Raw genomic sequence first — 26,327 nt, 5'->3', positions numbered from 1 at the left:
TCTCTGCCGGAGGAGCGAGGAGCGGAGGTGGCTCGTGCCAACGACGGCAGCCCTCGGAAGAGCTTTTGGCATGAGCGAGGGCAGCGAACGCACTGCTGGCCTCCGGGTTGTCCCGGGTGAAGGGCACGCCTGGGCGTAAATGGACGCAGGAGGTACGGAGGGAGCCTGCAGCTCAGGTTTTCCCGGTCCTGACCCGCTGGGAGCAGAGCGTCTCGGCAGTGCTGCTGGGAGCCTGCGTCCCCTCTCTTTGTTCTCCGTCGATAACGCGTTTGGGTTTGTCTGAGTGGCACTTGAGGGACCAGCAGCGAGATCGCGGCAGCGAGATCCTGGGATCTCAAGCCGCTCCTTGCCCCGCATGGGCTGGCCGGCACCGCGCTGGGTACGGAGTAGCTCGCTTCTCTCGGGTTTGACAATCCCGAATGCGTTTTTGTTTTTTTTTTTCCCCCTCCTTCCCGCTGCTTTGTACCATGGCGAGCTTGCGTTTCCTTGCAGCAGATCAGATGCGATGTAATTTGAAGCTGCCTGGTATGACCCAAAATGGAGAGAGCTCGAGCAGTGCACCAGGGGATGGAAAGGAATTTGTTGACGGTTTTGTACGTCGGCCTGTGCTGGCATTGCTACATGAAAAAATAATTTATTTTTTAAGGTGTGGAGGTATTGTTATGAAGTTTCTGCGTGCTCTCCCAGGAGATCTGCCGTAATTCTCTCGCTGTAGCTGCCGTGGATGTATTAAGTGGCATGACAAAGCAAATCATCGTGTGTGAAGGAGTGTTTTGGTGGACGAGGGTTTTTTATCTCTGTCCTTATGGTAAAAACACCTCGTAAAGATAAAACAGAGGCATTCCTTTTAGAAAATACCTCCGGGAAGTGGAGATATGCAACTTCTTTGTCAGATCGTTGCTGATAAGGGGCATTCTGCGTGCAGACGGCGTCGCTCGCCGCCCCATTGCCTGGTTAACCAGGTAGCGTCATGGCACCAGGGGGTAGTTACCAGATCAGCTTGGCAACGCGCTGCTGCGTCCGCTGGCCGAGAGAAGCTTTATTCGGCGTAAAGCCTCCGGCTTGCATCTTCCCGCTGCGGTCCAGGCGCGCTGTGCCGCTGTGTGCTGTGTCGCCGACGGAGAAAGCAGGAGCAGGTGTTCCGTTCGCAGCGGCGGGCGAGTCGCTCTGCGGGGGCTGGCTGACCCCCATGTGCGATGGCCGTCGCTTCGGGGCGCAGTGGAAGCTTACTGGGGGACGTCCTCAGCATGCCTCTCCCTGCGCGGTGGGTATGGAGCAGCCCAACTGCGTGGGAAATCGGGGCAGGCAGAGCGCGTGTGCGTGGCGGGGGACGTGGCAGGTGGGGCTGGCGTTCTGTTCGTGCCAGCTGAGCCCGGGCTGGGCGCTCTGGCCCCGCGCAGCGCCTTGTGCCTTCACTCTGACAGGGCCAGAGCTTTGAGGGTGCAACCATAAGCCTGTAAAGTGCTTTGAGATCTTGGCCTGGGGAGCGGTCGTGAGCCGGTAAGGTCTGTCCTAAACAAAGCAGGGCGTCTGGGGAGGTTTTGTGCCGCTAAAAGCTGTCGGTAAGTATGGACCGGGCTTGGAAGGGGCTGTCTGCGGCCTTTTTGTCGCTTCTTCCTTCCCGCTGAGCGCAGCCACCGGTCATGCTGTCCATGCTGAAACACATCGTGCTTTTTAGATACATTTATCTTCAGCAAGAGCCTTGTCAGCGAGCTCTGGGCGCGCAGAACAGCTGTCTCTCGGTACAGCAAGTGCTGAACCCCCGGGTGAGGTTGATGTGACGACGGCTGAGCCAACAGGTAACGGGCACCCCGGGGAACGCAGCCCGCTGCCTTTTACAGAGGCATGCCGGAAGAGAAAAAGTAATGTTTGCAACGCCTCTGCGTGCGGGAGGACTCGCTGCCAGCCTGCGGCGTGGAAAAGCAAGGAGGCACGCTGAGCGGGGAGGGGAAGGGGCGACGGTGCAGTCTAAGCTCCCAGCGGATGTGCGGAGTAATAAAGGGAGGAGTTCTGGGGGAGTTTCTTGACCTGTTTTGTTTTAGGCAGATGTGACTGGGGGGCTTTTTGAAAAATGGAAATCCAGCTCAGGTGAAAGTTAAAGAAGAGGAACATCACCGGGGGGTAAAAGGGTGGTACGGTTACTAAGAGAAACTTCAGGATGTAAACAAAGGCCATAATTACAGCTGAAACTGGGAAGCTTGCAGGAGAGGTTCCAGGGTTTGATGGCTCCCGAAGGGATCGGGCAGCAGTCGGCAGGAGCAAATTCCACTCCTCTTACTGTCCCTCTCAAGAGGAAGAGGTACGGCTTCCTTTTCTTCTCCCCCTCCTTCCTCCTGGCATCTGCCCACGGGAGTGGATGCGTGGAAGGTATGCTCGGGGTGGCGGTGGAACACGTTGCTAAATTTAAGCACGGCAAGTCGTGGCAGCCGGCTGATTCATCGGAGGGCTCAGGGCGGTGCGAGGGCTGCGGGCAGCGTGTGTGTGTAACCACACGGACCGGGGAGCTGGAGGGCTGCGAGTGTCGTCTTCAGTGTTTGGTGAAACACCCCGAGGCCTTTCTGGGCTTCTGAGCTCAGCGCCCTCGGATTATTTGGCTGAAACAATTATTAGCTAAATGTCAAAGGAAAGAGACCAACTGGCATTTATTCCATAAAAATGACATGACTGTGAATTCCCGTTATGATTTTTTTTTATTTTTTCCCCTCTGCGTGATGAGGGGGGTTGGTGCGATCGGTGGCTGCCTGTCAGCCGGGACTGTTGTGCCGCTTGGAAGGCTTGCCAGAGCCCGTTACACGCTCGGCGGGCGTGTAAACAAGATGGCGGGAGGGGAAAAGGTCTTGAGGATGGCTTGGCTTTGCACGGGAAACCTCTGGGCTGCTCGCTCACGGAGCGCGAGGCCGTTTATGACAGCGGTGTGTTTTTGTTGCCTCTTTTCCCTCCCCTTTATCCTGCTGCCGTGCAGCAGAAGGGATTCCCGCTGGCCGGTATGGAAGAGCGGGGTGAGGTTGCTGTAGGCAGCGAGCTGGGAGGCAGGGGCACGCTTTGCGTAACTTTTTACGTCGCCTTGTGGAGCGAGGGGATTGTATCTTGCCGTTCCGTGGGTTATACAGAATCTGAGGCCGTTGTGCAATATTTTTAACGCGGCAGATACAGAATTTGCCTTCCCTGCTGCACAGTTGCGCCGCGTCTGCCCGGTTGCCGTGACAGAGGCCGAGCCTTTTCTCACTGGGTTTGTTTCTAGCTGGAAACGCGGGGTCGCGGCGGGGCGGAGTGTTTGTAAGGCACGAGGAGAAACTATCCTGCTGATGTCTTGGGTTTTTTCTCCTTTTGTTTTGTTTTGATATAAAAAGACAACTGGAGGTGGAAAAGCCTCCTGCACCACACAATCTCGCTGCCTCTGCTCAATTAAGAGAAGCCCCGGAGTTTGTCAGACCTATTTTCAAACACTCCAAGCTCTACGGCATCTCTGCCCTCTGTGCTCTGACACAGATCTTCACCCTTTTTTTTTTTTTTTTTTTTTTAATTTTTATTTCTCTCTTGTTGATGAGTTCGAGCTTTATTTCGGTGTGCTCTGTTTTGCTTCCTTTAACATTTACGTCCCTCACATATCTGTCCTTGACTGCCAGCCTTGCCCTGCTCCCCGCCAGCTAACCCTCCGCTGAGCTCTCCGCATTCAGCTTTTAACTTTTCCTTGCGTGATTTCTGAACCTTTTTATCAGGTTTGTTGTGCTTTCCTGACCTTGCTCCACCTTTCCAGCTTCTCCTGACGAGGTGCCCGGCCTGAGCTGGGTGCTGCAGAGGAAATCACATTTTGGGGACAGCAGCTATCACTCCAGACAGCGGCTGCGGGGAACCGTGGGGTTTGTTTTTATTTTTAAACCGAACAATCTGCAAGATTTGGCAGTTACTTTCTGGAATGAAGTCTGGATACCGTCAAACTACAGCTTTTTAGCGGTTCCCCCGGTGAATCCAGGTTTGCTTTCCCTGCTCACCTCTGATGGATCCCTTGAGACCCACAGACCCTGGATCAAATGCTTCTTACCTCCAGAGCAGTCCTCTCGTGGAGCTGCTGATACTGCATCTGATCTTGGACGCCCTCCCTCTTCCCCTTGCTCTTCTCCCACTTCCCTGTGAAATCTGATAGCTTGGATCTCTGTCATGAGGCAACCTCAATTATTTTTCTGGAATTTTTGGAGGGTTCTTGCACCCTTTGAGCAGAGGAAATACTTCTGAAAGTATCCTGCTTGGATTTGCAGGCTGTGTAAATGTCAGTGACGCTTAAATTGCCTCCACCTGTGCTGCTGCTGTACCTTTCGGGGGTTTTGATCGGAGATGGGGGATTTTTCTTTCTCCCTCTGAGAGGAAGACGCTTCCAAGCCAACGGATTTTAACGCCATGTATTTTAGGCGAAGTTGCTGCCGGTTAGCTGAAAATGGAATTTGCAAAGAAGTTTATTCATTGGTAAACGTCCTGAAGACTCCAATAAATATTTGATTCCTGCGCTCCTGGGTTTTTGCTTCTCCTGCTAAGTTCTGCCTTTAAACTCCTTCACGGCGTCGCTTGCCGGAGCGGCTGGGCAGGGTTAGGAGCGGATCGTGCCACAAACAGATGGGTTTGGTGCTGTGTTTCATACTCACGTTTGCGGTCGTAATCAGATTGATGGCTTATCCCGGGCTGGATCAGGGCTGGCGGGGCCGTGAATGCTCAAAGGCATCGTTTGTCTGCGCCGGCTGGCGGGAGGGCGGCGGTGGTAATTTTATCCCAGCTACCGGTTTATTTGAGAAACCTTTTTATTCCTCATTTCTCCTTTAGATGGAGAATACGGCTGTTGCTGAGCGGGGTGTGGGTTTATTTTAATTGCCCATTTTGGTAAAACTTAGCTGTGTTCCCCTGGAATTTGAGATCGTTTCAGCAAATAAAGAAATGCTCCCTCGCCCTGCTTCCCAGAAGAAGGAAAAGCATCAGTGCCACCTTTGTAGCGTTAGCAAATGCTGCGGGCAAGGAGGCAAACACGGGATTTCCAGGGAAGCGGGGTGTGGAGGCGGCACCCAGTAACCCCAGCTGCGAGGCCAGTTTATACTGGGTGAGAGTGGCTGAAGGCTGGCTCAGGAGCCCTAGCAGGTAAAAAGGACCTAAAAGTTTTCAGGATTTTTTTTTTTGTTAGTTTAAATTATTTGTTAAAAGTGTTTGCAAGGACTTTTCCCTAGGGTTGTTTTTTAATGCAATAAAAATCCTTCCAAAGTTTTGCTTAACGTTTGCCGCCCTGCGTGGGGCAGCTCTCTGAGACAGAGCTGGGTTCACGAGAGGCTTTCTCCCTTCTCAGGAGGAAGATGTTTTCTGAGGCCGTGACTAATAAAATTGAAATTGAGGCCATCGTAATTAACTGACTGGAATATGACACCGCACCGCAGCGCGGTGATGGGGCTCTGGCAGAGGCATTTTGACCTGGTGTTGCTCGCAGCTGAACGCGCTCAAAGCGTTTCGGAGTTGCGTATATCGTTGTGTAACTCAATGCAGCCACTAATTGATAGTCATTATAACAATTGCCCACATAATTTATCTCGGTTTTATTCTTGTTTTGACTTTCTTCCCATTAGCCGCAGCCGATGGCCCTGCTTGGCCAGGTGGGCCGCCCTTGGCTTGCCCCTTCCCCTGGGACCATCAGCACTGGAAAGCTACTGGTACGCTCCCGGTGAGAGCAGGCAGCTTGCCTCTCCCTATTTCTCCCGCCTCATTCCATCCTTTTCACATCCCACCCGGGTTTCTGGTGTGGGGCACAGGACTGGTTCTTCCGCGTGAGCAATGCCAGCCTTTCCCTCCGCTTGTTTGAATCCAAACACCGTGGAAAAGGTGGGTACGGTGCTGCCAGACTGGTTCTGGTGAGCTTTTCCTCCAGAGCAGCACGTTTTATCGGGCGTGCTGCGGTCAGGGCAGCGCGGTGCCGGTTAGGGCCGCGGCAGAAAGCGAGCTCCAAAAACTTGAAGCGTAAAATGCCATCCGAGTCATCGCGTCCAGCGCGTCGCTTGGCAGGAGGGCGCGTTCGCGGGGATGAACGGGATTAGGGAGCGATCTGAGGTCCTGCTGCCGCGTTCGCGTTGTGAACTGTGCCTGCTGACACAGACAGGGAGTTTGTCCGTGGGGAGCGGGGCGTTTTGTACTTTACATGGCTCCTGGGCTCCCACGTGCCGACAGCGTTGCCGCCTCCTCCCAGACCGTTCTGCGTACTCTGGGTGCTGCGTTAAGCTGCCTGGAGCTGTTCTGACGGTGCTTTTTCGCGACATCTGCGGTACAGCTGTTTGCTTACCCAGCCAGACCAAGTCTGCGAGACAGTCATGCTTCTCTAGTCGTTCGAGCCCAGCAACCCCCCTCCAAAGCTCCTTTCCATCTTCATTTTCCAGTTTTAAAACCGTTGCATCTTTCATTCCCCTTTCACCTTGATCTTTAGCAGGATGCTCCTGTCCGGAGGAGGTCTGCGCTGTGGCGGCGCTGGCAGCAGCGGGGCTGCGATGGCCGGTGCGCAGCTGGGGACACAGGTGGAGGCAGCACGTGTGGCCGGGCTGCGCGACGATGACGAAGGACGCGTGGGACGCTGCTGAAGGCTGATGCTTGCCGCCAGTGCTGCTGAGCTGTAGATCCAGGTCTGAGGCTTCCCGGCGGAGACACGGCTTTAATGGAACGCAGCTGGAGAGACATCATGGATTTCACAGAGCGCAAAAATCACTGTTTCTTAATATCTTTGTGTGTTTCTGACAGTAGGAAGATTCTGGAATACCTGCAGGCTCAAAGGGAGCTCATCCTCCACATGCGTCGGCTGACAGCAGCAGTGCCTGGCTTTAACCTTGGTTTGGGAACGCAAAACATCAGAGCCCAAGGAATAGCGTCAAGGATTAATGAGGCAGCGGAAATGCCAGCTTGGGCTTTCGGCATTGCTCTGAGTTGGGCAGAAATTGTCTTGTCTTCCTAAACTTTGGCTCGTGAGGAGGTTTTCCCTTCTTCAGAGTCTCTGATGGAGTCGGTGCATGGCAGGGAGCAAATTATTAACGGTCCGCAGGGGGACAGCGGGCTGAAAGTGAGTCTGAGCAGAGCTCAGATCGATGTTAAGTGGCAGCAGGTACTTACTTCTGCAGTGCGCCGCCGTTGCGGTTTTGGGGCTGGGCTGGGGTTTTTCTCAATGAAAGCGAGAGCCCCGGTGAGCTGCGGGTCTGGCTCTGAGGCTTCCTTTCGGCTGCGACGTCCTGGGGCCGATCCCTGCTTTAGCATGGCTTTTGGTCGGGGTCTTTCCCCTCTCTAGAGAGAAAGCTGCTCTGAAAGCAGACACGTGGAGGCTGCTTGGTGTGCTCCGAGTGCAGCTTCTCCCCGTCCAACTTCTTATGTTGTAAAAGCAAAAAAAACCTTTGCAATAGAAGGAAACACCAGCGATACCAAACTGCTGAATTTACTCGCCACGTGTTATCGTGTTTGAGGCGACTCGTTACGCTGAAGCCAGCAATCAGGTGGCAGTTGGTATCTGATGCAAAATTGAGTGCTTGCTTAAACAACACCGATTTTGGCAGTGCCTCTATGGTCCCAGCTCCGGTGTGTGGAGGCTGCCGGGGTCCTGGTGTGGGACGGTGGCAGCTCTGGGGATGTCCCGTGGTGCTGTACGGGGAGAGCAGCGCTGCTCTCCGTGTGACAAGGGCTGGCTGCAGCTGGCGGCCAGGCTTTTGTTCGCAGGCTGAATGTCCCTCTGTTAGGTTGCGAGCGGCATCGTAGTCTTCTGATATTTATTTTTTTTTAATAATACATTGTGGCTCTTCAGGAAAAAAAGAGCTACTGTTCCCTCTGCTACAACATCCCTTGATGAAACGGCAGTAGCATTACGTTGGGTTTGACTCGCTGCTGCTTCTGGAAGAGGTTTTCAGCTTGCAGAACGCCGGGCTGCTCCTGCTTTGCTCCTCTCCCCTGAGAAGGAGTAAAACTGAAGGGAGAGGGCCTGGTGCTGGGAGCTGTGGGATCTGGCAGGGCTCGGCGGAGCCAGCTGCCGACAGCACTGTGGAAAATCCATCCCAGTCCAATAGGAAACTGGGCTCGAGCAGAATGTGCAGGAGGGAAAAGGAGCGCAAACCAACAGTGTTTGGAGAGAACAGAAGCTGTCCAGGGCAGGAAATAAACGGGGAGCATTTGCTGCAGCGGGGCCTGGGGCCCAGTGCAGAGCAGGATCCTTGCGGCCGCTCCGCGGTTCTGTGGTCCTGAGCGAATGCGGGATGAAACGAGGGGCTGCCTGGGAGGCCCTGCTCCTGCCTGGGGAAAGTACAGCTGGGCTGGAAGTGAAACTGCTAATGGGAAAGTAACGTTCGGTTCCACCTTGGCTTTAAAAGCTGATCAGGAGCTTGTGGCTTTCGCTGCCGCCTTCGGCTGCAGAGGGATTAAAAGGCCTCTGTTGCCTCCCTCTTGCACGGCCACATTCCTTATTTTTTTCCAGGGGAGTGGCAATTCTTCGCCCTGTGCGTGTGTGAGGAGATTACAGCTTGGGGGGAAAGAAAATTTGGATATCCTTGTGGAATTTTTTTTCCTAGGCCTGCTAAATGGATGCAGCAACTAGCTAATCCCCTCTTGGCTACTTGGAGCTGCGGGACTGTCGTGCTGGCAGGAGCGCAGCAGAGGGATGCAGAGAGCAGAAGGAAGGCTCGTGGAGGCTGCTCGCCCTGAAAGATCCAAGGGAGATGCTGGAGAGCTTGGCGTGCTCTCGGAGTTGGTGCTGCACCTCTTCAGGCTCCGTGGAGCAGCCGTCCCTCGGTGGCACTGTGGGGGCGGGCTGGCAGCGCGGGCAGCGTGGCGGATGCAGGAGGGATGCCGGTGGGAGAGGCAGGACTGAAAGCCCAGCGGCAGGTCCCCTGCGAAGGGCCGGTGATGTGGGTGCCAGCCTGGCAGAGACCTGCAAAGCCGGAGTAGAGCACGGGGAGCAAAATCCAGAGCTCCTGCTGCTCCTTGGCTTGGAGGAGCTGATGGCTGCTGGGCGCGGTGGCTGCTGAAGAAGCATTAACGTTGTCATGGGCAGGGTTTTTTTTTTGTTGTGGTGAGGCTTGTACGCCCAGTGCTTGCAATCGCACCCTGACGTCCTTCCCAAGCTATGCGCAGCATCGCAGCCTCTTCTCCCTTCTCCTCTGAGCCCAGAAACCATTCTGGGCTTTCCCTCCTCTGGCACATCTGCTCTGTGCACTTCCCTTTGCACACGCAGCCCTTTCCGAGGGCTGCACGACAGGCTGCCAAAAGCAGGGAAATAATTTGAAGTGGTCTGAAGAAGAAATGAGTCTTTATGCTTTGCTGGTGGTCTCTGAATTGCGCTGACTTGTATTATGACAAACTTATTTTTGAGAGCGTGGTGGGCTTGGTCTGGCAGGGAAAGGTGAGTTCGTTCTCTCGCGCTGGGCTCTCTGGCGTTGAGCTGCCTGGCCGGGGACGCGCTCGTGCCTTGCGCTCGCCTGGGCATCGCCTCTGCAGCTTGAGAGGCTTCTCATGCTCACCAAATTCCCAGCCTCTGCGGGTGGGGAGGTGCAATTCCCTGCCCCCTGCTTTCGTGGTTTGCTTGTTTGTGCGCTGGCAGTACGAGATTTCCCCCATTTCTGGTTCTGATGGTCTTGCTTTAGAGATGATAGCACGTACAAAAGCTGCTGCCCTGGCTTTACGAGCCTGGACACGGTTCTGTAAGCAAACAGCCGCCATCGCAGAAATACCCGAGTTTGTTGCAGGGGGCTTTGCGTGGAACTAGACCGGCCGCTGTGAAACGGTGAGCATTACAGTGCCGTGTCATCAGTGTGACCTCCTGGCATGTTTTATTGAGTTGCATTTTGTCTGTTCGGCTCGGCTCTGAAGTCCTACCTAGGCTTCCTGCCCCAGTTCCGCACTTCGGCAGGACGCAGCCATCCCGCCTCGAGCTGGAGGTGGCTTCGGTTGTGGCGCTTGGCTCTTCCCCCGGGATGTCTCCAGCCTACATTGAGGTGTGTGTTTTATGTAAGAAGTCACCTAGCACTCATTTTATGTTCTTTTCTTCCTGATCCAGTCTCCTGCCTCTGAGCTGTATGTTTGGAAGGGTGAGAACAGGTTTCCTGTGTCATTAGAGGAACAAAAGCCGAAAACAAAAGCCTTCAATGTTTTGATGTTTTGGAGGGTGGAGGAAGAGCGCTTTTCAAATGTCATTAAACAAATGGATGTGTTTGTAGTAGAGCGTCACTGGAGCCTTTGAGCATTTAGATAGTGGCAGGAAATCTGGAACACTTGAGAGGAATGCAATTGAATTTGGATAAAACCATTTCAGGGTAACTTATGTTCCTCTTAATGTTTTCAAGCCATCCTTGAAGTTGTTTCTTTAAATACGTTTTTATGCTTCGGTGACAACAATTGATGGACAACTTGGAAATAGCCATACCTGATGTTTGAGAACACAAAAATACGCCAGCGCGAGCCTCCTGGAGCTGTGAGGAGCGCAGAGGTGTTGAGGTTGCTGGCCTTGGAGCTGGTAGGCATAGTCCAAACAGGTCCTGTACTCCCGCCCGTACAGCTCAGAGGAATTTCAGCCAGCAGGTAAAAACCCAAAACTGCTGAACATGGGTGATCTGGGCTGGAGAAGACATCCTGCGGTTCAGCTCCACGCTACGCGCCGGGGGTCTGGCTGCGTGAATGGATGTGTTCTGGTTCCTTGTGAGGGCGGGCAGGAAGGGTCTGGGTCTTCAGGCTTTTTTTGTTACCAGCTCTTTAAATCATATTCTGGCTTCTCTTTCTTCATCGTGTTGAATTTTGAGCACTGGAAGGAAAATCTTTTCCTTTGCACACTCTGATGCATATGGGAGACTTGCTCCTCTGCATCACCTTTGGGTTTCTTCTGGGTTCACTGTTGACTTGCAGACTTCTTCCTTCTCCTTCCGAAAAGGAAAAGTAATAGTTTGGGGAGGGAATTATCTCCTGTTGGTTATGTATTCATACCTCTCTCCTCTGGTATTTCCTGACCCTGGGAGAGGCTGGTGAGTGGCATCGTGCCTCAGGGTTCAGAGCCAGAGCCGGCTGGCTGCAGGATTGCTGTAGAAACTGCCTGAAGTAGGTGACGTGCTTCAAAAAGTCGATGGCGTGCCGAGCAGCTTTTATCTTGGATAAATAGGAGGAAGGAGGATTTGTTAGGCAAGTGGACAAAATTAAGCGATGAGGATATCATCTTCCTGGGCAGGTAGGAAAGGAGGGGAGCTTGTTCCCTTTGGGGAACTTGCTCAATTTGTTTAAAGGAGATGTTTGAACTGCTGGGGCTTCTCTCACTTGGTTTGTGGGTGACCCCTCTCCCATTTTAGATCCTTAAATGCTCTCAAGCTGATGGAGAAACACAGCAGGCTTATTCCCCTTTTGCCTTATGTAGTAGGTTGGATTATTTCTTCTGTAGCAGGAAGAGATGAGAATAAGCCAGACCGAACCTTTTTCTTTGTCTCCTTTTCAGAAAGATGTCTCAATTCTTAGTTTCAAGTTCTAGACTGATTGCAGAGGGCCCTGCGGAGCTTGAAGCTTCTGGGAACCCATGTGGACCCAAGACTGGGGACGCACGTTGCGGAAAGTGTCTTCACCAAGGGTTGCTCATGGTGGGCAGAGGCTTGTCCAGGCACAAATCTGCCTGCTGCTCTCCTCCTGGAGCTTCTGAAAGGCTCAGGGAGCAGCATGCTGGCAGCAGCCCTGGAGAAGTGCCACCGCTTGCGAAATAAATAACACAGCTCTTGCGCTGCTTACTCACAATTGACCATTGCTTCTCCCTGTAATGAGATCTGCCCCCTCGACAGCGTTTTAAAGGCTGGTTAATTAGGTGTAATTGCAGCAGAACAGAAACCTGCTCTGAGGTTCTGCCCGCTTTCTGTAGCGCCAGATCCTGTAACAGATTACGGAGCCGGTTCCTGTAAACACTGCTGGAGCCAGTGCGATCCTGAGTTATCCGCCTTCCACTCAGCCTCCTTGTTTACGCTGATGAAGCCGCAGAAGCGAAGCACTGGAAAGGGTGTTCCTGGCTTTGGGATTGCTGCGACTGTGGCTCGGATCACTACAGCGTTCTGGGAGATGTGTCGCATGAAGCAACGTTAAATTCCGTTCGCGGCGTCAGGGTGTTAACGCTCTCTCAGCAGCCGGCACGGGGAGCGGGATGGATGCGGTCTGAGCCCAGACAAACGCTGCATTAACAGGGATCAGCTCATTTCAGCTGATCACGGCGCAACCCATTGATTCAGCAACGTAAAGCGAACGGCTGTACGGGGACGGCTCTGTCTTTGGCGAGTTGTGCGGCTGCTCCGGTATTTGGCTGCAGGAGGGTCAGCAGTTCCAGCATGTGTGCACATTTCCCAAAGATTAAAAAAAATACAACTGCTCTGACTTCTGTAATTAGCATTTTAAAATGTTTTTTTTTTCTTGAAAGGATGGGTTTAGCCGTGTGAGACAAAGTGGGTTTTTACAAACAAACGAATGTGTTGGCTCACACCCTTGGGTGAAATGCAGAGAGTAAAGATGCTGCATCCACCTTCGCATAAGCATGAGAGATTTTTGCATTGCACTCGCTCTGTTCAGTTCCGCTTCAGGCCAAAGACCTGGCTGAACATAGAGGAGAGCATCTGCTGTGAGCCCTCTCTTGAGCTTTAGAGCATCGCCAGCTGAAAATCCTCTCTGTTTGGCAGCTACACCAGTGCGGCGGCCGGCTTTCCCTCTGCTTGAATCGAAGGATTGCGTGACTTACAACACTGTTTTCCCCTCAAAGATAGATGTTCAGAGCAGATTTGGGCTTCTTGCACATGGAAGAGGGTAGCTGGAGTTACCTGAGAGGTGCCTGGATTTTTGTGTCCTGTCTCAGCCAAGCAGACTTGGTGGGCCCCTGTATACCCAGAATTGGTCAGGACCTGGTTATTCACTGTAAATGAGCTTCCTGTGTTGAAAGCTCCAAGACCCACTGGATTTTTGGGACACTTTTGTTCCTCTGGTTTGTTTTAAACTCCCCAGGTTGTAACAGGGTGAAGAAAGTGTGCTGGCTGGCAGGGGTCTGCTCCTGCTTCAGCAAAGCCTTTGACACTCTCTCCCACGGTATTCTCCTGCAGAAGCTGGCAGCCCATGGCTTGGATGGGTACACTCTTGGCTGGGTAAGGAGCTGGCTGGAGGGCCGGGCTCAGAGAGTGGTGGTGAATGGAGTTAAATCCAGCTGGCTACCGGTCACAAGTGGTGTTCCCCAGGGGTCGGTGCTGGGGCCTGTCCTCTTCAATATCTTTATTGATGATCTGGATGAGGGCATTGAGTGCATCCTCAGTAAGTTCGCAGATGACACCAAATTGGCTGGGAGTGTGGATCTGCCTGGGGGTAGCGAGGCCCTCCAGAGGGATCTGGACAGGCTGGAGAGCTGGGCTGAAGCCAACGGGATGAGGTTCAACAAGACCAAATGCCGAGTCCTGCACTTTGGCCACAACAACCCCAGGCAGCGCTACAGGCTTGGGGCGGAGTGGCTGGAGGACTGCGTGGAGGAAACGGACCTGGGGGTACTGATTGATGCTCGGCTGAGCATGAGCCGACAGTGTGCCCGGGTGGCCAAGAAGGCCAACGGCATCCTGGCTTGCATCAAAAACAGTGTTACTAGCAGGAACAGGGAGGTAATTGTCCCCCTGTACTCGGCACTGGTGAGGCCGCACCTCGAGTACTGTGTTCAGTTTTGGGCCCCTCACTGCAAGAAAGACATTGAGGCCCTGGAACGCGTTCAGAGGAGGGCTACGAAGCTGGTGAGGGGTCTGGAGCACAGGCCTTATGAGGAGCGGCTGAGGGAGCCGGGATTGTTCAGTCTGGAGAAGAGGAGGCTCAGGGGAGACCTTATAGCTCTCTATAACTTCCTGAAGGGAGGTTGTAGTGAGCTAGGGGTCGGCCTTTTCTCTCGTGTAGACAGTGATAGAACTAGAGGCAATGGTTTCAAGCTGCGCCAGGGGAGATTCAGGCTGGACATTAGGAAATATTACTTCTCGGAAAGGGTGGTCAGGCACTGGAATGCACTGCCCAGGGAGGTGGTGGAGTCACCGACCATGGGGGTGTTCAAGAAACGTTTGGATGTTGTGTTGAGGGATATGATTTAGCTGAGAAGTATTGGTGATGGTTGGACTGGATGATCTTTTAGGTCTTTTCCAATCTTGATAATAATTCTGTAATTCTGTAATTCTGCCATCCCATGCATTGTCCCTTTTGGAGGCCCTGGCAGAGCAAAGTACGCGAACGGGAACAGCCGGGCACCTGCCAATGGGTCCTTGTCTACCAACCCCTGCTACAACCCAAAGACTTCGGAGGATGCGGTCTGGGCAACTTTTTTGAAGGCTAAACAGAAGATAAAGGCTGGCTTTGGGCATGTTTAACATAGCGCGGAGCCCTGCACCACGCCAGGCAGGGATCCAAGCAGCAGAGCGTGCAGGCGGCAAAGGGCAGTGTGGTCCAGCTGGAGAAAAGTAGAGGCTGATGGAGAAAGCTCAGCGTTGGATTAAAGTGAAGTTTTATTTTCTGTTTGTGATAGTCTAGAGTCCGCCTCCAAGCCGAACGCCCAGCTGCGCGGGGAACGATGTCTGCGTGCGCTGTGCTTAATCATGCAAAGCTGATTAAACAGCTCCGTAAATGTTTTGGAAACCTTTCTGGCCTGTTAGCAGAGATGGTGAAAGGCTGCAGTTACTCGTTCCGCTTCTGCGTAGCCGGGGTCCTTGCCCATGGAAGAGCTGGCTGCTTGCCTCCTGTAGGCTTTGCTCAAAGGCACCAGGTGGAACCCGGCTCTTTGGAAGCTGAAGCTGCAGCTTGTCTGCTGTAGAATCATAGAATCATAGAATGGTTAGGGTTGGAAGGGACCTTCAAAGGTCATCTAGTCCAACCCCCCTGCCAGGAGCAGGGACATCCCTGACTAGATCAGGTTGCTCAGAGCCTCATCCAGCCTGGCCTTGAACGTTTCCAGAGATGGGGCCTCCACCACCTTTCTGGGCAATCTGTTCCAGTGTTCTATAACTCGCATCGTAAAAAATTTTTTCCTAATTTCTAATCTAAATCTACCCCCCTCTATTTTAAAACCATTACCTCTCATCCTATCGCAACAGGCCCTACTAAACAGCCTTTCCCCATCTTTCTTGTAGGCCCCCTTGAGGTACTGGAAGACCACTATCAGGTCTCCCCGGAGCCTCCTCTTCTGCAGGCTGAACAGCCCCAACTCTCTCAGCCTGTCCTCATAAGAGAGGTGCTCCACCCCTTTTATCATCTTCGTGGCCCTCCTCTGGACCTTCTCCAACTGGTCCATGTCCTTCTTGTGCTGGGGGCTCCAGAACTGGACACAGTACTCCAGGTGGGGTCTCACCAGGGCAGAGTAGAGGGGGAGAATCACCTCCCTCGACCTGCTGTAGACTTCTGTGCCTGGTCCTGCCTCACTCTGTGTTTAAATGTGACCACAGAGGCTCCTGTTTCTTCTGGAGGTGAAGAGACAAGCGTAAGGCCTGTCAACGTATTGGTCTCCTGGAATATTCCGTTGAGGAGAGAAAAATTTCCTATGGATAAATAGTTTGGGAAGAGGTGGTGGTAGGACCCAAGGTGTCTCTGTTCTTCTTTCATCCATCTATAGCTGAGCTCTGCTCCTCCTGAGCATTGCAGCAGGATGGTCTGGCCGTGCCTCGCAGCCTGCTGACAACCGCACGTTCCCATCGAGGGGCCTTCTGCGTGCAGCCCGCCGCAGCGGCCGGTAACCGGAGCCGGTCAGGAAGTACGCGTGCGACCGCGTATTTTCTCTGCCCGCCGCAACCTCGTTGCTGGAATGCCTGCCTGAGGTGGGGGTACCCAACCCGCCCTCGTGCTGAGCAGTGCCGGTCAGAGTTCCCGTCCCAGCGCCTCAAGGCTCGCTTTTCAGGCTAAACCTTTGCCTCTCTGCAGAAATAGTTTATTGAAGTGAAATGCAAACGTGGTTTGAGCTGCTCATGCGTAGCTGCTGCCATCAGGCAGCATCAGCAGTATGGCAACAATTTCCCTGGTGATGGTTTTCCTCTGGTGGTTATGTTAATGGTTCGTGTGATTTTTGGGGGGCTAAAATCAAGTCCCAGCCAACAATAATGTCACTCAGTCAGAATCTGAACTGGGTTTACTGGTTTTGTAGGTTTTTTGTGGGGTTTTTTTTTTTTTTTTCTGGAGGGGCTGGTCTGTCCCTGTTGATGGCTCAAGTGGCCGAAACATGCCGAGCCAGTTTGACCAGACTCTTGGTAAGTCTCTGCCATGCCGTTCCTTATCTGGACAAGTCTCTTGGTGTCTTTCTAACATCTCTCCAGGTTCTTTTTGCACATAATCCATGTGGATGGTCCCGTTGGGGGCCTGAGAGTAGAAGCCATCTGTTAAGCAGACCAGATCTTCATCTCCACTCGGTTTCCTGTGACTTCCCTTGGCGCTTGTCGTGTTACGCAGAAGGCTGAGACCACGCATCGAATCCTTTCTGAGGAAAGGAGGCAGCAACTTCACGGCAGAAGCATCTGCCTTTGCTGATTGCGGCGTGTGTGAGACTGCAGGTGCACAAATTCTTGGAGGGAGCAGCAGCCTGCTCGCTGGCCTGCCTTGAGCATTTGGGAATGTTATGTCAGGAATGTGGCAGTATTGAGTTCTTCTCTTTCTCTCCTTTGGATTTGCTTCCGGAGTCTGTGTGGTGTAAAGCAGTAGGGAAATGCTGCCTTATCGCTCCCGCTGTGGTATCCTCAAATAACTAGCTTGCGTGGCGTGGCGGGCGAGACGTGGCCCTGGCTGCAGCTAGGCTGGGAGCATCATCCCTGTGAGATACCGCACGACCGCAGGAGCTTTGCCGGCTCTTCTTGTTGGGGTGTCTGACTGCTGTGGCCGCTAGAAATCTCCCACCCTCCTTTCACCCCTCAGAATAACTTATTTTTGGAAGCTGTTTCAGCCCCAGTATCTGCCAGAATATGAAGGAAAGCTTGTGGCAGGCTGAGGGGTTACAAGGAGAGTGTCAGCTGGCCAGCACGGCCCTCGCTTCCTTCAGAGATCAGCGCTTAAAACAAGCACAGTGGATATTTTATTCTGCTGAATCCTTCTGCTACGTGGTGGAGACATAGAGCATCAAGAAGGTAAAGAGAAAAGGCCTGGAGCTTCCTTTTCATCCAGCCTGCTTAACATGGCCACTTGCAGCTGGGGAATCCTTCATCTCCCTCAGAAATTTTCATTGTGTGGCTGCCAAGCCTCTGTGTTAATTTGGATTTGGAGTTTCCACCGTTGGCTTAGCCAAGGCTCGACATCACTTACTGAAATTATCTCACTGCATCGAAGCAAGGAAGCTCTTTCTGTGCTCCCCACAGCGGGGAAGCTGTTAACAGCCGGTACAGCAGCACGGCACGGTGCTGGCGTACGTACTTGGAGGTGGCTTGGTCAAAGAGTGTTGGAGGTGGGTGTTGATTTTGGAAGGCAGAACACCCTGCTCGCACACGGAGGTCTTTACTGCAGAAGAAGTGAGTAGCTCTTGCTCCGTTGTCGAGATGGCAGATGACCACCTACCTCCTCCCCAGTCTGCCTCCCTCTCCACGTCCCTTACCAGGAGAAATTCCTTATGGACTGGGGCCAGGAGCTCTTCCCAGCGTGGGTCCAGGCTCAGGGGCGAGCAGGGCCCCGTGGAGTTCTCGCCACCGATTCTGCTTCTGCAGGCTTGTGTCTGTGCTCAGCTGAAGGGAGATTGACTTAAAGTAGTTTAAACCTCTCGCTTCCCACCAGGATTTGTATCGGCTGTTTAAGCCGCCTCATCCTCTGACTCTTTAATGCTCTGTATTTCTAGCTGCTCCCTCTTCTCCAAGAAGAGCTTATAGCCAGCTACAAACACAGGCATTAAGCAAAACCTTTATTTTGAATATTTCCTGCTGGCCAGAAGGAGCCTCCCTGTGATTGTCATTTTTCTCTGCCTGCGTTTAGCTTTACGCTGAAGTTTGGTCGAGTGTTAACTTTTGCTTTTGTGCTAAGAGGAGTGTGGTGTTAACTGTTCCACTCTTGCAGATTAGTTTTTCTCAGCTAAAAGCAACAAATCTGTCGCTTCAAAACGGCTAAGATTTGCTAATCTAAACCAATTTGAGCCATAACGCTTGGGTTTTTTTTCCAATAGGTGCAGAAGAGTTAGAAGGCGGCACTCCTGTACGGAGCAGGTAGTGAGTTTCTGGAGCTGGCAGCCCCGGAGGTGGAGGAAACGGATTCAGACACTGGAGGGACTGGGTGGGGATGTCCCCTCCGGTGTCTCTGGCTCTGTCGCTGCGGGTGCTGGGAGACGCTGAGTGCTGGCCCGCAGGACACAGCGTCTCGCAGGGGCTGAGGAGACCAGGCAGGCACTGCTGATGTTCTTGTCCTCTGTGTCTCGTGAGCTCTTCTGAGTGTCAGCGGCCACTCGCACTCAGTCTGGTGATGGGAGCGTTGTCTCAGTCGGTTATTTAGTGATCAGAGATCCTTTTAAGCCTGCTCAGCAAATACAGGCAGGTTTGAATCGGCACAGACGTACCATCATGGGCTTGAGCTTCATCAGCTGCGTGGCCTTTGCTTGTTTGCACCCGTGACGTCAGGGTTATGAAGTGTTAAGAAACATTTCCCCTCCTTTCCCCTGCCCACAGCTTAATTTAAATACATAGGTGGCTCTCTTTCCTGAACAAAATACTCACCTGGCTCCTCCTGGCTCTTTTGCATAAGCACTGGTGTGGGATTTGCTGGGGTATTGGTGCGGGGACTTGAAACCCTCCTTGGTCCAGTGAAGCTGCCTGGCACGTCCCGTGTGCCGTCGTGGCCGGATCTTTACCGAAACCGCTTTAGAGTGTGCTGTGATAACCACTTACAGGCTTATCGAGTCTGATTAAATGTCATTTGCATTTCTGTTATCTATGTACTGATAACAAATTAAGCTGCAGCTTTTGCACTCAAAGAGGCTGCCAGATGTGTTCACTGGAACCGACACATTCCTCAGAGTTGTTTTTATTAGTCTGAAATGCCTTTGTTTAACGTCCAAGGAACCTGACTCATCCAAGTCGATGTGTGCAGTGTGAGTTGAGCGGTTTTGTTATCTGTCTGCCGAAAAAGTTCCCCAAGAAAACTGGAAAAGATGCCTGTGTTTGCCTCCTTCCGTTCAGGACGGTGGAAGCCAGCAGGCAGGCAAGCCTGCGCTGCACTGGGGCTCGGGGCTTTCTCTCGTGGCAGCCCCAGAGAGGCACAGCTGAGCTGTTTCGGGGCTTTTTTTATGATCTCAGCCCTGTGGTTTCCTCTACACCAGCAGTGTGCTCACTGCTGTTGTGAGGAGGCGGGATGTCCGAAGCGGAGACATCTCCTGCCTCCCCCAGACGCGTTAGAACCACGTGGGCACGCAGGTGAGCAGCTCTGAGCGTGCGGTGGGTGTGATTTTTCCTGTACGAACACAAACCTGGGTTTAAGAAAAACAAACCAGAAAGCAAACAAACCCCCCTGCTGATGTGTAATGAGTCGGGCAGCGCTGAGCACCGCGGCTGGCCTTGGTGGTCCTCCGCAGATGTTAAGTCTCCGTTCAGATGCGAGGTTTCCTTTCCTGGAAGGAGAGGTTTGGTGATTCACCGCCTTTTTCCCCAAGAACAAATGAAAACTGAGAGACTGCCCAAGTGAGTCAAAGGCAACCTGTTGTGCTTATGGAAGCTGAACAAATGTAGCCCTGAAGCCTTCCTCCTGTGTGTCAACACCAGAGGAGGAGGAGGAGAGGTCGATGTGTTTGGCAGGGCGAGGGCAGCCGCGCGGGCAGCTTTTGAGCACGGAGCTAATTGTGAAATTCCTTTTTCACCTCTTACACCCTGCTTCCTCCTGGGCTCATTTCTCCGCTGAAGGATGCGGCTCTAAAATAGACAAAGGTGCCTCAATGCCTCTTCAACTGAGGCTCAGCATTTTTATTTTTAATTTTTTTTTAAAGTGGAAAAAATGTCTGACTGTCTTAACTCGAGAAGCATCACTGATGTAAAGGGTTTTCTGGAGGGGAGGCTTGTGGCAGACTGGGAAGGAGGAACCAAGTGCACCTTTCTGAAGGCTTTGTTTGGAGCATGAGGAGTGACCGTGGTTTTGTCCTCAAACTGTAGCCTGCTCTGCGTGAAGAGTCCGGATCGTCCTCTCCAGGTCTCACCCGCATCCCGATGCTCGCTAGCTGACGTGGTTCCTTCCCCCTCAGGCACTGTCTAATTGTGAAAATGTTTCAATCACATGGCCTGAATTTGTAACGTGGAGCAGTTCGTTATCACTGAATCCTCTTAATTGGGCCCTCCTACTGGGCAGTCTGCTATTGAGTTTTCCCAATTAAGATAAGACATCTTTAAAAAAACCATAAAAATAAACAAATCCCTGTCAGAGAAGAACCACATGGCAAGAAATATTGCCCTAACCTATGTTTCAAAACTAAGCAATAGTTTCAGCAGCAGCCAAGTGCTAATTAATCCTTCTGTCCTGATTACTTATGTATTACTTGTCTCCCTTCAAGGAGAACGGCCACAGTTTGACGTCAGCTGAAGAAATTCACCTCTATTAGCTCAAATCTTTCTTGTTAGGAGCTAAAATTCATTACAGGGTGCTTCTCTGAGGGAAGATGCTGTCTCCCCGGAGGGCTCTGTGGGTAACGCTGCTTTTGTGGTTGCAGGTGAAGGACCTAACGAAGTACCTCGATCCGAGTGGGCTTGGAGTCATCAGCTTCGAAGATTTCCATCGGGGGATCAGAGCCATCAAAAATGGAGGTGAGCGCGCTGCCGTGCTGCGAGGGAGGACAGGGAGACACTGAATTTAGCACCGCAGGGGTAAACTGAGCTGAGAAGCCGCTTGGTGCAAGCAAACTGGGTTTGGTTTCTGGAAGTCACTGCTCTGCACTGGGCAGAGAGGAACGGGGACGGGCTGGGTGCATTTAGTAATGGCGTTGAAAAAGGTGGGACAGCGGTTGTGGTGGTGGTTGCACGCTTTCCTGTTTATCAGGAAAGTCCCTTCCTAAATGTGCATTGGAAACAGAAAAGCCGTGGAGGGAAGATCCCTTCTGGTGCGGTGTCTGCTCTCACCTGTGGTTTTGTGGGGATTTGCTGCGCTGAGAGAGGAGCCACTCTCGGCTGACGTGCTGCTGGAGGAGCCTGTCTGCTGCGGGGTGTGACAATCCCCATGTCGCTCTTGCTGCGAGTATTTCTGGAGCAATGGCTGGGTGGAACATGAAGTGTCTTTCTGGCTGGCTGGTGTTTGAACTTCTTTGCTGAAGAAAGGGCGTTGCTTTTTCAATTCGGGGTTCGTCTCTGATGAGGGTGTCACGGGGTCATTTTGGGGCAAGCGTGTTAAGGGCAGGGTGTGAAAAATATTGGGAGCCGCCTGCTGAGCAGGTGTCATTTCAGCTGCGTGGATGTGGATTCTCATACTCGCACATGGATCCACTCTGTTCACAGCAGTGTGAACTGCTGTCTTAAACTGCCGCGTTGCTTTCATGCAGCGGTGAGCACGCACCGTGTTGTCAGCGCCGCGCGCTGAGCACGCTCCTGAGCGCTGATACAAGCAGAGATGTGAGAAGACCAATTATTCCTATACAAATTTCCATGAGTAGAAAACCCTCGAAGTAGAAGCGACTTCTATTTTCTGTCGGTTGCCATCACTCCTATTCCTTCCTCTCCCTCCCCAGTTCGTTTGCGCTCAGGACTGTAGCGTTTTACGGCAGCTCCGAAGCTCCGGTGGCCGGTGGAGCTGGATGGTGCAGCTGATTCCCAGCTCTGGTGATGCGGGAGGAAATGCAGCACGCTATTAATTTGTAATAAATTGCTGTCGGAGTGGAGCGCGCTTGTGAAAGCTCTGGCTTGTATTTCTCTTCAATAATTCATTGCTCTGGTATTGTGTTGTATTAATTGAATGGAAAAAGCAGATCCAGACAAAGCTTTTAGGGTCTCTATTTATTAAACTTGAAAGAGATTGGTGTGTGTTTATTACAGCGGTTAAGAGAGGCAGAGCTCTCTGGCATTGCCTGGCGTTAAAGAGTTACAAAAGAAACCAGGACAGGGTACAGGAGAGTTCCTTTGCGTCTCACCAGCTGAGCAGTGGCTCATATTGAAGCCATCCTGAGGATTTGCTGCTGCTGAGCCCGTCAATATTCGTCATCCCTTTGTAAAGAAACAGGAGGTTATGCTCGGTGCTGGGTGTCCCTTTTAACAAGGTTTTGTTAATTAGCTGGGCTTGGTTTTAGCCAGAGAGAGTTGTGTTGCATTTCCTGGTACTCTTTTTGGTCAGGCGCTGAAGTGACACCTGATGTAAGCTCGTACCTTGCAGTCTCTGCCTTAATGGAGGTGAGGGTTTAATTCTGAAGGTGCTCTGCTTCTCATCCCCTCTCCCCCCTCTCTTGGAGACCCTAGGTAGGAGAACAGCAGTGACTTTACTCGAGCTCTTACAGTCTAGCTTGGCAAACTGAAGGTGCAGTTGCAAAATGAGCAAAACTTGCCCAGTCAGCTGCTTTTCTTACAACTGCTTTCGTGTTCAGTTGGCCTTTCCGTCCAAGGAGGATCCTAACCTCCTCGGTCCTCCTCCTGTGCCAGCTGTTTGAGGTACTGGCTGGGGAACGTGCTGATCTGGAACGCCTTGAACTCGTCTCTCCCTTCGGCGTGGAGCAGAGCACCAGGCAGCACCGAAAGCCACGATGCGACCTCTCCGCGGCCGTGAAACAATTCCGGTCTCTTTGCTGCTGTAGTCTTTGTCTCGCCAGGTAATCCTGATCATGGGGGGGGAGAGAAAGCGACTTGCATGCTGCAGAAGCTGGATTTGAGACTCTGATTTAGCCACTTGTGGCTTATCTTCCACCCTTCCCAAAGAGAAGGCTAAATAGGAAAGGCTCAGGGGTGCTGCTGGGACAGATTCAGCTCCTCAGAACCCATCCCGGCCCTCCCTGCTCGTGGGGTGGGGTGGCTGCCGGGACACTCGTCCTCCCCCTGCTCCGCCAGGCGTGCAGTTCGCCTGCTTTTGAAGTTTGTGTGAATGGTGCTGGGAGGACTGGCCAGTCCTGCGATATGTAAGTAGCAAAACACAGGGGGAAGCTGTGGAAAACAGCGGCGAGTCGGCGATGATAAATGACTCGGAAAAGTGGAGTTTTACAGCTCGGTGGTGTAAAACTTGAGAAGCTGATAATGTAGTGGAGGCTAATGATACTGATTTCAAGGAGGAGGGTATGTTACAGAGCGTGCTTAAAGGAGCAAGATCAGGTGTGTAATGCCTGGGGAATCCACAGCCAGAGGAAAACCTGCCGTACCTGGCTACCCTCAGCGCCGTCAACAGGACACCTTTCTGGTCTAAGGGGAAAAGAAATGGGGAGCCGGTGTCACTGCTGCATTCATCGTGCTTAGAAGCTCCAGCCCCTGCAGGGTCTTCTCTGTAGGAAACAGCTAGGAGGGGTTGTGCATGTTGGGCAGGGGAAGGAGCGTTCCTGGAGCTCGTGGCCTTCTCCGTCCCTTCTGCCTTGGCTTCTGGTCCCTGAGCAAAGGGGCCCCTGTGTGCTGAGAGCAGACAGCGCACCCACTGAGAAATCCGTGTGTTCCTGAGCTCGGGAAGGGCTGAGGATGGAAATAGTCAAATCTTTTATTCAAATGCTTCGACTAAAAGCTCTTTGGATTTGGGAAGACGGAAAATACTGCTCCAGAGCCAACACCCAAACCTGGAAGCTATAACCCAGTTCCCATTTGCGGGGACGGCCGCAGAGGGCCGGGGATGGGACTGGGGGAGACCCCTGGCAGCGCCACCTTCGAGGGGTCGCTGGTTCAGGAGTCGGCTGAAGAAATGAGCCAGGGCTCAGCGGAGATACCCCTGTGGGGCTGAATAAGAGGAATTCAGCGGGAGGAGCGCGTTCAGCTCACCCAAGGCGTTTGAGAGGTTTCCAAAGGACAGGCTGAAGGGAAAAGCACGGAGCAAGGCAGGGCTGGGGCGGGTGCAGGGCAGGGTGTCGCATAGCAGATGAAGGGCTGGCTGGCGGTCAGGGCTTCGGCTGGGCTGGCTGGCGTGCTTTGGCAGCGCGCGGGCAAAGAGCCGGTGTAAAAGCGCTGTGCTGCTGCTAATTGGGACTGGCAGCAGCCTGAACTGGAGTCTGTCGGAGTCTTTGTGAGGCTGCGTTGGTTGGCTGCGGAGAGCGGCCCTGGGGGGATTTTGATGGGCATATCCTTGGAGCAGAGGCCATGATTTCTGCAACTGGCATTACGTGTCCCGAAAACGGTTGGTGTGCTCCTGGCAGCTGAATGCCAGTTTGGGAATTTCCTGAAAAAAAAGCACGTGTCCAGCCCTCCCTCGGGAGGAAGGCAGTGAGTGTTACATCTTAAAAGCCTACAGGCAAGAGGGAGCTGCGCATCAGTTCTCAGCAGCAGGTGTCTGAGTACCCGTCCCCGCGTTGCTCACCCCACGTGCAGGTTGTGCTCTGCAGTCTCGTTGCAAGGGGAGCACGGCACCGTTCCCCGCTCCCGCGGCTGCGCTGCTTGCTTGCTCATCCGACGTCTCGGAGCGTGCGTAGGTGACGTCTCAGATCGCAGCTCTGGCTGCCCTGGACCACTCGGCGCTTTTAGGAGCCCGCTAGGTAGCAGGCGGTGGCTCTGAATTGATTTCTGGAGAAGCCAGGCCGGCTGCTGCCCTGGTGACACGGATCCGCTGTGCCCCTGCGGAGCGTTGGAAGGCGTGTGTTGGATATCTGGCTCCGTCTGGTAATGTAAACCACTGCTTCGGTTCGTGTGTAGCTTTTTTTCCCCTCTGTAGGATCTGCATTGCAGATGGCTTTCGCTACACAGAATGGAAGCTTTCCTTGCACGGGGATAATTCCAGAAGCCAAAGCTTACATTCCCTTACACGCTCCCAATCCAGTCATTATTTCTGAGGCTGTTTCTGTGTGCATCATCAGTGGTCTCCCTTCCAGGCTGATGCTGGAAATACGTCGGTATTTGCAACAAATTACTGCTGACATCTAAGCAGCTTTCTCAATGGGGGTACCCTGGCCCAATTTAATATTCAAGGTGTTTGCTTTTTAAAAGGGAAGGCTTCACTGGCGCTTAGCAGATGGAAGGAGAGCTTGCGTGCAGGTTTGACTAAACTCGGTGAGTATCTGGCACTGGGATGAGCACTTCCTACGTCCTCATCAGATCTGCTGATCTCTTTATTCATGCAGCATTGCTGCAGTGAAGACTTGCCCACTGATCTTGCCTGTTCCTAACCCTGGCTAAAGCATCACCGGTTCGGGGGACAGCTCGTTTGATGGCTGAAGGTAGGACAGATGCCTCTTTGTGTACAGCTGCCGTTCAGGGGCTGCCGTGAATAGGAAATCAAGATTGATTCATGAGCGAGAATAAAACCAGAATTGCTTTGATTATGGCTTCTGCATTTTTTTTGCATCACATCCTGCTCTGCTCTGCCGTATGTACTGCTTGTTGAAATAAGGGGTTTATGAAGATGAGTGTTAATTCTGCCCCTGAAAAGAATGAAGACTTAAATGTCGGTTTAAAATTTACATGTATACTTGAAGGGAAAAAAAAAAAATCCCTCTGCTGTTCTTTGTAGTGCTGTTCTTTGTAGATCGAGTTCTCATCCCTGTGATGCAGAGGGACGCTCGTAGCACTGTTACTGTGCTTGTTAAGTTTAGAGTCCAGCTGCTCGTTGTCTGTGACCCCCTCTGCTAGGGACAGAGGCAGCCAAGCCTTTCTTGGAAGTGCTGAACTTGGATGTTTTTGTTTTTTGGGTTTTTTTTTGTTTTGTTTTGTTTTTTAAATAATAGTGCTTAAACACGTGTTTTGAAAACCACTGAGCCCAGCCCAACTTTCATCCTGAGAGGCTGCTCCGAAGCGAGGGGAGGACTCAGGGCAGGTGGCACGGGCTTCCTCCAGCCCACGTCACACAGTTGTCTTTGGGGAGGAAGAGTCAATTTTCTGCTCCCGCAATCCCCAAAAGTCCGTTTTCTGCTCCCCTACAAAACGTTGTACAGCGTAGGCAGTGCTAGCCCGGCCTCGAAGGGAGGGATGCTTTCTGGGATGTCCTGTTGCCAGATCCCCTTGAAACAAGGGGACAGCCATACCGCTTGGACACCTGGCTTTCCACGTGTAGCTTTGTTCTTCACGCTTGGTTTTCAGTTGCTTGTACCCCCGCCGTGGCTCCCGTATCGCTGCTGCCTGGCTGGAGGGCGAGGACGCTCCTCGGCTCACCCGCAGCCGGTGTGGGGCAGGGAGCAGCTCTGCTTCCTCCGGGGTAGGAGGTCGGTGCGTGGCGTTCGGGATGCACACCCTTATCCTCCTGTTTTGGAATACTTTCGCAGTGAAAAAGATAACTCCAAACTGGCTCAACTGGGAGGATATAAA

At 52.7% G+C, this 26,327-nt stretch overlaps 1 protein-coding gene across 2 annotated transcripts in view; it reads left to right on the top strand.

The window, feature by feature from the left end:
- Positions 1 to 26,327, top strand: part of RAB11FIP3 (RAB11 family interacting protein 3) — a 71,788-nt gene that overhangs the window by 752 nt on the left and 44,709 nt on the right. For both annotated transcript variants that reach the window (XM_086760010.1, XM_086760011.1), the window contains exon 2: positions 20,642 to 20,735. In XM_086760010.1, the coding sequence (XP_086616136.1) occupies positions 20,642 to 20,735 (94 nt within the window). The remainder of the gene's footprint in view (positions 1 to 20,641; positions 20,736 to 26,327) is intronic.

The sequence above is a fragment of the Chlamydotis macqueenii genome, chromosome 15 (assembly GCF_036417535.1).
Source record: "Chlamydotis macqueenii isolate bChlMac1 chromosome 15, bChlMac1.mat, whole genome shotgun sequence".
In the NCBI taxonomy this organism is placed as follows: Eukaryota; Metazoa; Chordata; class Aves; order Otidiformes; family Otididae; genus Chlamydotis; species Chlamydotis macqueenii.
Note: the sequence above shows the minus strand (reverse complement) of the source record. Positions and strands in the feature narration are given on the sequence as shown.